Source organism: Haliotis asinina, chromosome 12 (genome assembly GCF_037392515.1).
Source record: "Haliotis asinina isolate JCU_RB_2024 chromosome 12, JCU_Hal_asi_v2, whole genome shotgun sequence".
NCBI lineage: Eukaryota > Metazoa > Mollusca > Gastropoda > Lepetellida > Haliotidae > Haliotis > Haliotis asinina.
This window is the reverse complement of record NC_090291.1, coordinates 22,548,111-22,560,789: the sequence shown is the minus strand read 5'-3', so window position 1 is coordinate 22,560,789 and position 12,679 is coordinate 22,548,111. Positions and strand designations below refer to the sequence as shown.

Sequence of the window (12,679 nt, the reverse complement as noted above, 5' to 3'; positions counted from 1 at the left end):
CTCAGTTTTTTACACTCTATAAAATCACGGGGCGGTGGGGTAGCCTAGTGGTTAAAGCGTTCGCTGGTCACGCCGAAGACCCGGGTTCGATTTCCCACATGGGTACAATGTGTGAGGCCCATTTTCTGGTGTCCCCCGCCGTGATATCGCTGGAATATTGCTAAAAGCGGCATTATACCAAACTCACTCACTCACTCACTCACTATAAAATCACCCCAAGTTTTGTTTTTATCATTGATACTAAATACAGAGGGGAAGGAAACTCCTCAAAAAGCCCCTGAACATATGCCACAGAATTCCAGCAATGTTACGAGTTTCCAGGAGTAGTTCACCGGCAGATGCGCAAGTTTACAGAGTTTATTCGTATTTATTTTTCAAAGCAGTAAGAATGCATTAAACTGGACACATCAGCCATTTTTGTGCCGGTTTGGTCAACGTATTCTGTTTATTAGAATTATTTTTAGGGTTAGGTTTAGAGTTAGGTTTAGGGTTAGGGTAAGAGACCTAATCCAATATAGTAGGCAGGGGTGTGGAAATACTGTGTGCAACTTGCCTGACCTGCATTTTGAATGCGCAGGGCAAGTCAAATTTTCAAGATTGCTTGCCCTTGGGCTAGTGGGAAAATTCTGTTATATTAAATCAATATATGCCACATCCTAAAGATATCACGTAGAATCCTGATTCAAATCACAACACTTATCGTATCATGCACTTATCACAAATGAGCATGTGGATGCCAGCAGTGTTGTTTGCCTGTAACTAAACGTTATGATAACGTTAAATGGAAGAAAACTCAAGCTGAAAAGGATAAGGACTATGAAAAAAAACTAACAAAAAGCAAACATTTCAAGACGGTTGGAAAGTTGATTTTCCGTGGTTAGTAGCAGATGGCAGTGGCACATGTTACTGCAAGACATGTCGGCTCTACCCACAGTTAGCTGATAAAACATCGTGTTTGTTCCTTAGAAAAGTTGTTGATCGCATACAAACCTTAACTTCACATGAAACATCAGCAAAACATATGGCATGCCATATGAAGTTTACGCAAAAAAAAGTAGTTGGGGACTTACTAAGAGTTGATTCCTTTGGGGTGGAATGTTATAAAAAACTTTTTAATACAGTGTTTGCAGTTGCAAAACACAACAGACCATTTACTGATTACCCCTTTTCTTTAGGTTCAGAAAAAAATGGTGTAGCAGTGTTTACGAATGGTGTTTTAAAGTAACAAGACTTTGGGTCCTGTAAGTTTCCCACTGACATACTGAAAATTCACATTACCCACACAATAAAGTTAAACAACCATTTCAGAAATATCATTTCTCAAAATTGGCATTGAAATTATTAGCATTGTATAATGACAAACATTATATTTACAAACATGAATTTATAAACAGTGAACAAGTGTCACATGCCACAAGTAACAACTTCAGACAAGGTCATGGTAATGGGGCCAGCAAGTTGGGGACTTCTGTCTGACCATTGGCAAATCTGCCAGATTTGTCAGAGGGTCAGACACTATTCGTGAAAACTGGTGTAGATCTTGGTAATGACCATCAACTCAGAGATGCTTGTGTTGATTCCATAAAGGCAATTTCTGATGTCACTGGATGTCTGACCTGCAGTGATTAAATACATTCTTTCAGAATACTTTGTAATTTGTGGTGATTAATATTAATGTGAAATTCAGCAAGCTATTTTCAGTATGGCACATTTCCAGTAGTACACATATATTGTACACTTCTCATTTCAAATTCTGAAATAATCAGTACAAAAGACAACATTACGCTTTGAAATTATCATAATCATTTTTATTCAGTTCACAATATTAATCAAGCAATAATTTTAAAATTCTGGGCATGTAGGCTCTCCTGTTGGGCAAGTCAGTTTTTCCAGTTTACTTGCCTAGGGGGAAGTTGAAAATTGTTCTATTTCCACACCCCTGGTAGGTAAATGCATGAGTACCAGTTGTTTTCCATTTCCATTTTTAATATTTTGTTCACAAAACAAAACGGGAGACCAAAAATGTCAAAAAAGTTAAATAAACGATGTAATGTTTTAATGTAGAAATTTTGGGCTAATGGAAATCAGCCTAGAACTTGCACTCCAGCCACTTTCACTTGTAGATCTACATATTTTCAGTAATGATTCAAAGTCTAACTCGCCCTCGTGCTGTCACTAGACATGCCCATGTCTCACTCATTCCTTTGTGCAATCCACAGAAGAAAGTTTAACAAACATTTCAGGTTTGACATTTCTTATAATTGGCGTTGAAATAATTAACATTATATAGTAACAAACTTAAGATTTATAAACAGCAAACAAAGGTCCCATGCCGCAAATAAAAACTTCACACAAAGACATTGTGAAATATTCAGTCCGACACTGGGGCTGGCGGGTCGGTGATTTTTATCTGACCACTGGTGAATCTGCCAGATTTGTCAGAGGGTCAGATGCTATTCATGAACGCTGTATTGAGTGTGTGTAATTAAGAGTAACCCAAGTGCTTGAATGTGGCATTGCTGAGGTTATGTTCAGTCTCAATGGGGGACTACTCTTCTTTGCTGGGGTGCAGCCTTCTTGTTCTCTTAAGCCAGAAACTGCATCTTGGAATGTTAAGGAATTTAAGTTGTAAGTTGTCAGGATGACATGTGTGTTGATTATGAAGACATGAACTTTTCATTGTCTGGAGGAATATCTTAAGTGTAGATTAACTGTTCCTGTACATGTTTGATTGAATAGAAGGACATGTGTCACTATTTGCACTCATCAACCGTCGCAAATGTCCATGTTGTAGACTGTTTCAAGAAGTGTGTTTTGCTTCTCATTATTATAAGGGAATTTGATAACATTGGAGTCACATAGTAGCTCGGCACAGGGAATGGGTCATCATGTCTAACAGTGAAAACTATCATCTTCATCAATTTCTCAAAGAAACAATGAGGCAAATTGATTTCTCAAAGGATTTTTTTCACAACTCTTAGTACAAGTACCAACATTGTTCATTTCAAATATTTGCAGGGACTCCTGGGCTTTATCTATAAAGGCGATTTTCACAGGTATCACTGATAGTTAAATCCATTTAGAATTCATGACTTGAAAAGTTTAAATAAAAGGAATTAGAAAAACTAGATTTGTGTTATATTTATTCTATATGTCTTTCATTGTATAAAGACCTGTTTATGCTTGAGTCATGAAAATAGCAGGTGTAAAGGAAGTAATTTTAATCAAGAAATTAGTCCATCATAACTTGACCATGGATTAGAAATTGATCTCACACATGTGTTATACTTTTTTTCTCACATGGGATTCTCACCCACAGATGTGAAAGAAAACTTTGTCCTTAGCATCCCCTTTTGAACACCCTACTACAGTCATTTTGTTTATATTCTCCTTTCTGACCAAATTTGCTCTTTTGATCCATTGGTCTGGACACACCTTTTGATTGGTGAATTCTGGTATGATTCTGCAGCTGTTTGTAACAAATTATTTCCTAGCAACTGCAAGTAGAGGAATTTTTGTACCTTTTTATCAATTTTCATGGAATGGCACAGAAACTGGCTATTGTGCATGTAGAAATGTAAACCATTGGGTGCTGATGACTTGGTAAACAAGCACTAGTTCTTTGCAGTAGCACTCTTTGTCACGTGGCAGGATGTTGGCTTCTTAGGTTAACTCATAAGGGAGGTTTAGGTTCAGAGTGACACAGTGCATTAAATCCTTCACACTCTGTTAATTGAAATCCAAAACTCTGCACGCACCTAATGCAGACTTTTCTGTTGTGCAGGGTTCTAATCATTGCTAGTGATAAACCAGAAAACTGTTGCTTCTGTACAGTAAACATGGTAAATGTCAGTGTCAATATACACATCTTTAAACAGACAGCTTTGGATTTACCTTGACATTATCAATTGTAGTAGATCTCCCGATGTTTAGCTAAATATGACAGTTGTTAACAATAATAAATCCAAACATCAGGTTTTCTTAAGTATTTTTAATTGAAGCCAGGAACAAAATCATAAGCATCAATTAGACTGATAAAGTTAAAAGTACTGACAACAGTCAATCAGTGATCAAAGCAGTAAGTCCCAGGCTATAGGAAGGTATGTTCCCTCCTCGTGATTTGTGGCTGGCTGATGTCTCCTGATGTTAGTGGCTTCTTGCTATTTTCTTTCTTGCCAGTTGTTTGATGGAAGGGGACAGGACTGTGCTTTAGCTCCAAAGCATAAATTTGTATATTATTTCTTTACTAAAATTGCAGAAATTGTACTTGTTGAGGCATAGAAATGTTTGACCTTCCCTTGAGGTTTTATTTCCAGAACAAAACTAAACACTTGTATATTTTTGAAGCCTTTCAGCATACAGTCCCACAAATTCTTCAGAAGATGATCTATGCTGTAGGTCATATTTGTACACAGGTCTAGATATGAAGATCTGTTGGACGCAACTGCACATTCTGTAAATTGTTATCTTTCCAGGCAGCTGAGGTACATCCTCATTGTTAAATTTCGTTCAGATTTTAAGTTGTGTACCAGGCATCATGCCACTGGATAGGAATGTTCAGCTATGTGACAGACACCTACAAAGATAGGCATTGTGTATATGAATGTTCACATCCCATACAAACTATTACATTGATCCACAAGATGCCAAGTGGTGAGGCATTAGACAGTATTGAGCGATTAACCCCAAGCATCATTCTTTTATGTCACAAGTAAGTGTAAATATGGGTCACAGAAAATATGTGAGGGAACACTATAATGCTCTTCTCCTAACCTTCTGGGCAATGGATTACTGTGTTATGGGACATGATGATTTATCTTTCAGTGACCATTCAATCACAATGTGCATGATGAGAATGTTTAATGAGGGAACTTACGTTATTCTGTATATTTATATAATCTTTTCAACATAACCATAGCATGCTTACTGATCATGCTGATTAATCATTAAGACAAATTCAAGAAATTATTGAGCCATTGAACTTTGTAAGTATATTGTTTCAAACATGGATTACAAGAAATGTGTGGTGATTTTCTTCACAGAGAGTGAAAAATGAAGCATCCCTAAAGACACTTGACAACAAATTTGGAGTGACAGAAGCAAGGAAGCCAGAAAACAAAAATAAAAACAGATACAGAGATGTCAGCCCATGTGAGTCAGTCATATTCTTTGTAATCCTGGTAATACACAAACTGTCACTCATGGTTTATATGTTTTTATGGAAAATACTTTGCAGAAATTTCCATCTAGTATGCACAAATTGATGCAAAAAACTATTTTGCATCCCATTAAGATTGTACCCAGTTCTTGGCGAAAAATTAACAAAAGTTTTGTAATTTTACTAGGTTTCTTCTTTCTGATTTTCTGCACACCACCATTTGATTATTTTACAGACCCTTATATTTCCTTTGCATGTTTAACATGTTTAACAATGCTTGAAACTAACTTTTGAGGTTCAGCTGGAGCTTCAGTTCTGTAGGTGAAGGTTAGACAATGATGGTGGGTAAATTTGTAAATAATAGTTTACCTGATGCCTTCTGCTATTTTTTTGAGGAAAGTACCATAAGTAAACTTCTAATTTGTTTTGCTGCCATTCCTAAAGGTCACATGGAATGTAAAACACAACTTTGCAGATTCTGATACCTTTCAGTATGCACTTACTGAAAAAAATCATCAAAAATGCCAATGCAAACCTATAAAGTTGGAAAAGAAACGTTGAAAAAAAGCACACCAAATTGTAGTTCAAATGATTCACTCATTTTCCCCCAATGCTGGGTGAAAAGTAGTTTCAACAGCTATGCTGCGCTGCACTCTTAACGCCCAGAGTATGAGGTTGTGAGCAATATAGCCTAATTTTGGTTGTGTACACAAAACAAGTAAGTAATCTACTTGTTAAATAAAAAAACAAAACATGTTGATTGTGATAAGCAGACTCTGTCATCGAGAAAACTCAGTGTCTGGTTTACTGACACTTATATGGCTGCCTGTCTGTCTGCTAATGACAATATACAAGGCACAACTTCAGTCACTAACCACATGCTATTAACACTTATCGGGCTTAAAAGCCATAAAGAAAGAGCAGGCCAAGTGTATCTGCAAATGAACTAGTGGCCAGTGAAAAAGCTGTATTACACTTAAGTGCACACGCACCAGCTCTGACTGGGTTCTGTATTGAGACAACTTCAATTCGAAGGAGGTAAACCCAAGTACAAAATATTGCACTTTTGATTTGCTATTAGACGCCTGTAATTTTATTTATTTGTTTTTTCTTAATCAGTAATGCATTTTATATATCATGAATAAGTGATAACTGCGTTTTAATTATGTTTGATTTTTTGGTTGCATGTGACATTATCCTGCACTCCTGTTGATGGAATGGGTCCGACTGTAGCATTGAGAGAATTAAGTGACCCCTACACAATTCCCTGTAAATGTCACTTTCAGTCATCATAGATATAAAATAACCAACAAAATTACAAGTTTAAAATACTACCTTTGTTGAAGTGTCCCCCTATGACTCTAACTGGTAAGGTTATTATTCTCTGTATGGTGACTATGTTTATGAATTTATTTTCTAGGTTTACTCAGAATAACCCTGGTGGATTCAAGGAAGTAATTTTGATCTTTATCCTATCTATTTTTCAAATAGATAATTCCACTGTTTGAGTTCATTAGTCCTAGAAAAGTGTGATACAATTTCTAAAGTTTTGATCAGTTTATGTAGCTTATGAGTGGTAAGCAGCTAACTGTGACGAGATATCTCACTATATACAATTTCATTTGTGTTTCAGATGACCACAGTCGAGTTGTGCTCAGCCAGGGTGGCACAGACTACATCAATGCTAGCTACATTCAAGTGACAGAGGCCAGAAGGAAATACATACTTACTCAGGTTAGACCAAGAGGTCACACAAAGGAAGTTGAACAAAGCTAGTCTCTGCTTCAGATGTCAGCATCGCAATGTGTTCTCTTAAGCTTAATTTTACTAGTTGCAGAGGTGTGTAGAAACAAACCACACACCACTATGAAAATGTAATAAATTTTACACACTGTTCTGCTATTAACATGAATATATCAAACCCATTGTGCTATCAGTGATTGGTGCTGGGAATACTGTGTCAACATATTGAATCTGTCTACCCACATGTCTGCAGGATGATTTCAAGGTAATCATGCACTGATGCAGATTTTCATATGCTTTGCAAATTTCCTGCACTATGATGTCATACAGTTTTAAACTTTGTAAGTGTTATAATGACTATGGAGTGTTCAGTAGCTTATATAAATTATAGTAAGTTTTTCAAGCTTTAATGTTTGTATCATATTGTGCCAAAAAACAGTAATAACTTGATAACTGATATGTAAGTGTATTTGTGAAACAGTCAATCTTAATTATGTGTGTCAAAGTTTTGAATCAACTGAGTTGAGTTTATATTTTGTTTCGTCTTATTATTATTATTTTTTTCCCTTTACTGTGAAATGATTTTGTGTGTAAAAATCAAAATACACAGTATAGGCCAAATGAATTAAAACAATGAACATGCTGACACTCAAACATCATGTATTTGAAAAAACTGAATCCAATATTTGTTTGACTTTAAGCATATCCAACTAGGATCATAGCTTCACAACATTATTTAACATTCTCAGTAACAAAACTCACAATTATATGAACATGTCATCTCTATAGGGGAAAGTATTTTTTACATCTATGAAGTATGTATCTTTTACATTGATGAACTTATCTTCTGTATTCCTCATAGAGATCAACGTATCATCTACATAGATGAAGGTAACTTCTGTATCTTCTACAAAGATGATAACAAATGTTTCAACTGTTGCCCTGAGATGCTTATATATATATGTATCATTTTGTGTCAAACAAGTAAATGAAAAGCTGAGAAGTTATATATCTAGTGACATCTTTAATTTCACTTTTTGAGAAACAATTAGTAAAATATAATTTATGTGTAGTGGGTTTTTTTTAATGTTCACAAAATATCAGAGCATGAGATTCTTCAAGTCGCTTTAAATAATGTTATTTAGGCATATTAAGCTTGTAAACACAACAGTCTTAGATCTTCCACCTACAGCCAAATCTTTTATGACTCAAGTAGAAACAACTCAGCTCCTGTTTCAGGGCAGCATGAGCTACTATTTCAGGAAGTCACATTAACTCCCATCTATTTTGTATCCGGTGACTTACAGTAACTGTGTAAACTTTCAAAGGGCAAGGTGACACAGTATAACCATTTGAACTTAAAATGTCTGCGTTTTGGCATTAAATCAGATGCACTATTGTTTCATTGTTGGCAAGTGTAGCAATTTCTAGTCATTGCGTGAATAATTATATGGGTAGTTGGATTATGTACTGTTTAAACATATGTGTGACCTTCAGAACAATTACTTGAAAACATTGAGATGAGCTTCAAAGCCTTTTCCATCTCTTTGAAGAAAATGTTCTTTTCTATTCATCTTTAATGATTCATAATATCCTCTCAAAGTTTTTACTAATAAACTGATCTGTCAAATACAGGGCCCTTTGGATCACACAACTCCACAGTTCTGGCAGATGATATGGGAACAGAAGAGTAAGGCTATCGTCATGCTCAACAGAATTATTGAGAAAGGGACTGTAAGTATCATGTATTTTATCTGTCACTATCAGAGAATTAAGGTGCACTGATCATTACCTAGGCACTTGCATCATAAGCAAGGCAGAATGAGTAATGTGAAGAACTGTCCACTTGGCACATGAAGATAATATATTTTTGTTTTCCTGACTCATGCTTATTAGTATTATGCTTATCTCCTTCCATGCAAATGATAGAACACTTGAATCCCTTGTAGTTTCCTTTCAAGAAGACATAAAAGTTCCCTCACCCATGAGTTGCCTTCCTTGAATACTTTCCCGCCAAACAGTCACATGACCATACTTGTCATTCTCTCTCCTTCTTCACCCTGGTGGATGGTTGGCGAATACAGGAGTCCCAATACAGCTCTATATCCTGTTAATTTTGATCCCTATATCCAAATTTTAGCTGTATACAGTTTCTGTGTTAAAAATTTGTGAAGTTGTTATCTTTGTGCAATGTAGAAACAAGTTCCGTCCTTCCATCCGTACATTGCACTGTTCGCCTGCCTGTATGTTCGCTATACTTTGTCCGAAGCATATCTCCTAAACTATTTGTGATAATTAACCAAACGTGGTACACATGTCAAGCATGATCCCTAGATGTGCCTTTTTGAGGGTTAGACCGAGATATGAATTTTTTTTACAGTTTCCATAGAAAAATGACTTAGATCTCCTGAACCATGCATGCTAGCTTCATCAGACTTGGTACTAATATCAAGCTTGATCCCTAGATGTGCCTCTTGAAGTTTAGATCCAGATATGAATTTTATTTTTTTGCAGTTTCCATAATAAGATAACTTAGGCTGTGACTACGACTGTCATCTTGACTACGGATGTCATCTTGTCGGAAGCAGATCTTCCAAACTGTACTTGCTGGCTTCATCACACTTGGTACATATGTGATGCATGATTCCAAGATCTGCCTTTTGGGGTTTAAACCCAGATATGAATTTTACTTTTTGCAGCTTCCATGCAAACATGGCTTAGGCTGCGACTATGAGGGTGTCATCTTGTCCGGAGCAGATCTCCTAAACTATGCCTACTAATTTCATCAAATTTTGTACACATATCAAGCATGATCCCGAGATGTGCCGTTTGGGGATTAGATCCAGATATGATTTGTAATTTTTTGCAATTTCCATGGAAACATGACTTAGGCTCTGGCTTTTGAGGATGAGATCTCCCAAATCTTTGCTTTATCAAACTTGGCACATGTTTTACCATGCTCTCCATGATCTCTCGATGTGCCCTTTGGGGCTTACACCAGTGTGTTAATTTTATTTTTATGGTTTTCATGACAAGAAGTTTGACATTGACTGAAATTGAAATTGGTGCTTGTTCTTTTTTCCAGAGCAGAACTTTAAAAATCGTTCACTGTTTCTTCACCAGACTTGGCACATTGATAGGCTTAGTGGTATAGTGGTGTCTTTTGGTAGGTTTGGATATCTGAATAAAAATGCATTTCTATGACAACGACTGAATTTGGTGGTAGTTTTCTTTTCTGGAACAGAACTGTGAAACTTCACAATACTCTCCTTCCACTCTGCCGTCCAAAACATTGACATACTGTAATCATAATTAGTAGACATATTCATATAGAGTATATTGCCACTGTGGGGGATACTGATGACATCGTCTTCATGTTACCTTATACATGTCGAAATTTTTTAAAATTTACATATTCTGTGACTTTTTTCGGCTTTTGTGGTTTGTTTACCATTGATGAAATCTTGCTCTTTGAAGGCACTGACTGTCTGCGGCTGATGTATTTGACAACAAGGTTTTATTACCATCTGTTATAAAGGGCCATTTGTCACCTATTGAAAATAACAGTTTTTAGTTTTGTAATCAAATATACCTGGTCTTCTTAATGAAAAGATGATGATATGATGCTGATGAGAGGCAGCCAAAATCAGCTACATTTTAAACTGCAAGCACCATGATATGTAACCTTAATGGTCATGCAGCTGATCTATGTGTTGAACACACATCTCTACCCATTCTCTGTCATCTGCTGAAGGCTATAGGTAATATGGGTACAAAGGTAAAGGCTTTAGGATGTCAACAGCAAGTTATCTCTTTTCTAGCTCAAGTGCCACCAATACTGGCCCCTTGGATCTCACCAGGGCTATGAAGATGAGATGGTATTTGATGAAGTAGAACTGAAGGTGACTCTAAATGGAGAACAGGAAGGAGCCCACTACACTGTTCGGTCCTTCTATCTAGAAGATATGCAGGTCAGATTGTCAGAATGTCTCTAAGAGGCACCATTTTTATACCTTTTTACTGATATATTTTTCAAGACAAAAAGTGTCAAATAGCTGCTAAACATGCTAAACAACGACCAACTATTTATGAAACTTACAGAAGCTTTGTGTGTTTGCAAGGATTATGTAAACTAAACATAACCAAAACTCTCCTGGCCCAGACATCCCGGTCCCCTTTGCCAGTGTTTGTTGAAATAGAGTATTAATTTTCAACAGCCTCCTCATTTAGTAGTTTTTATCAGTGCTTCGGCTAGTAATCTTTATTGGTATGTTGTGTTGGTTTGTGTTTTAGTCACGGGAGAGACGAGAGGTGTTACACTTTCACTACACAACATGGCCTGACTTCTGTGTCCCTACATCTCCGACCTCCTTCCTCAGCTTCCTGTTTGCAGTGCGAGAAGCTGGAGCCCTCAACACTGATGTGGGGCCTGCAGTGATACACTGTAGTGCTGGAATAGGGAGATCAGGAACCTTCTGTCTGGTTGATTCATGCCTTGTACTGGTTAGTTGTTTTTCTTACATTTCCCACCAAATATGCCAAACATGTTACATCCTCACACTTGACCCATCTTATAAAAGCACAAAGCAGCAGTGTTCATGGGGCTAAGCCACGAGGACAGATCTTAGCAGCTAAACTTGAAGAACTATTTCTGTGTCTGTTGTCAGGATTTTTCAGTATATCGTTGGAAGACATTGAAAATATACTCAGACTAAATAGCTTGGCTCTGTTCTCTTGCTGTCTTTTTCTGACATTTCTCTTTTGTCTTTGGACAGGACTGAGTTTTTTATTGACAACTGTTTGGACACAGTTTTCAGTCATAGAGCATCTAATCTTAATTCATAGAATCATACCCACTGCCATACTCTCTGATTCAAATGCATTAATGTTTAATGCAGGATAACATTATTAAACAGAAATAGTTATTATGCCCCACAACAATGAAGTGGTAAGGGATATAGAAACACGTTCCCTCCATCTGTCCACCTGTAATCATTGTCTTTCTTTTATGCATAACTCAAAAACCATTCCGTATTTTTTAACCGAAATTAGTACATATATCAAACAGGACCTAAAGTGGTACCTATTACTATTTCCAGATTTTTGTCATTTTTTACTACCTTACCATAGGTCTATAGCATATTACCTCAAGCTTCACTTAGTAGGAGATCTGACAGAGTTGAATTTCTATTCAATCTTGAATGGCTACCTCGAATTCGATGACTGTAATGATACAGAAGTATCTGCATCTCCCCACTGCACATGCGCACAGACTCCACAAGAACGTCACTTTTACTTCAAGCCTTGTCTTGTCTAGACGTGTTTGAGTCGCTACCTTTTTTCAGCTAATAAAGTTTGATTTACTACACTTTTGCACTGATTCCATTTACAGGTTCTTGGTCTTGTGGTTTTTAATATTTTCTCAATCTTTGCGTCACTTATAACATATAAATTTGTTATTGTACACTCGTCGGCTACCTCGTACAACACACAGTCGTGTGTCTCCTTTTTTTTGATGTTGCCTACGTAATTTTAAGCGGATTGGTTTCTGTTGATAATTCTTCTGCCGTATCTAAGCTTTTGTATTCCATTTTTTGTCACATGGCGCTGTATCTAATGTAATTTTGCTGTCCTTATCGGAGGGGCAGCCATTTCACTTGTCATTTGCAAAGCTGCTGCTGCACGTGCAAGTGGAGCAGTCCATTTCGTGGTATAGTTTTTTTTTTCATTTATCCTTGTTGTCACGTTTATATTTCATTTTATTACAGTAGTTTTGTA

General features: G+C 36.6%; 1 protein-coding gene across 1 annotated transcript in view; it reads left to right on the top strand.

The window, feature by feature from the left end:
• LOC137257715 (tyrosine-protein phosphatase non-receptor type 1-like) overlaps positions 1-12,679 on the top strand; it is a 32,916-nt gene that overhangs the window by 662 nt on the left and 19,575 nt on the right. The window contains exons 2-6 of the mRNA XM_067795110.1: positions 5,043-5,151; positions 6,792-6,892; positions 8,537-8,635; positions 10,723-10,872; positions 11,195-11,404. Of these exons, the coding sequence (XP_067651211.1) occupies positions 5,043-5,151; positions 6,792-6,892; positions 8,537-8,635; positions 10,723-10,872; positions 11,195-11,404 (669 nt within the window). The remainder of the gene's footprint in view (positions 1-5,042; positions 5,152-6,791; positions 6,893-8,536; positions 8,636-10,722; positions 10,873-11,194; positions 11,405-12,679) is intronic.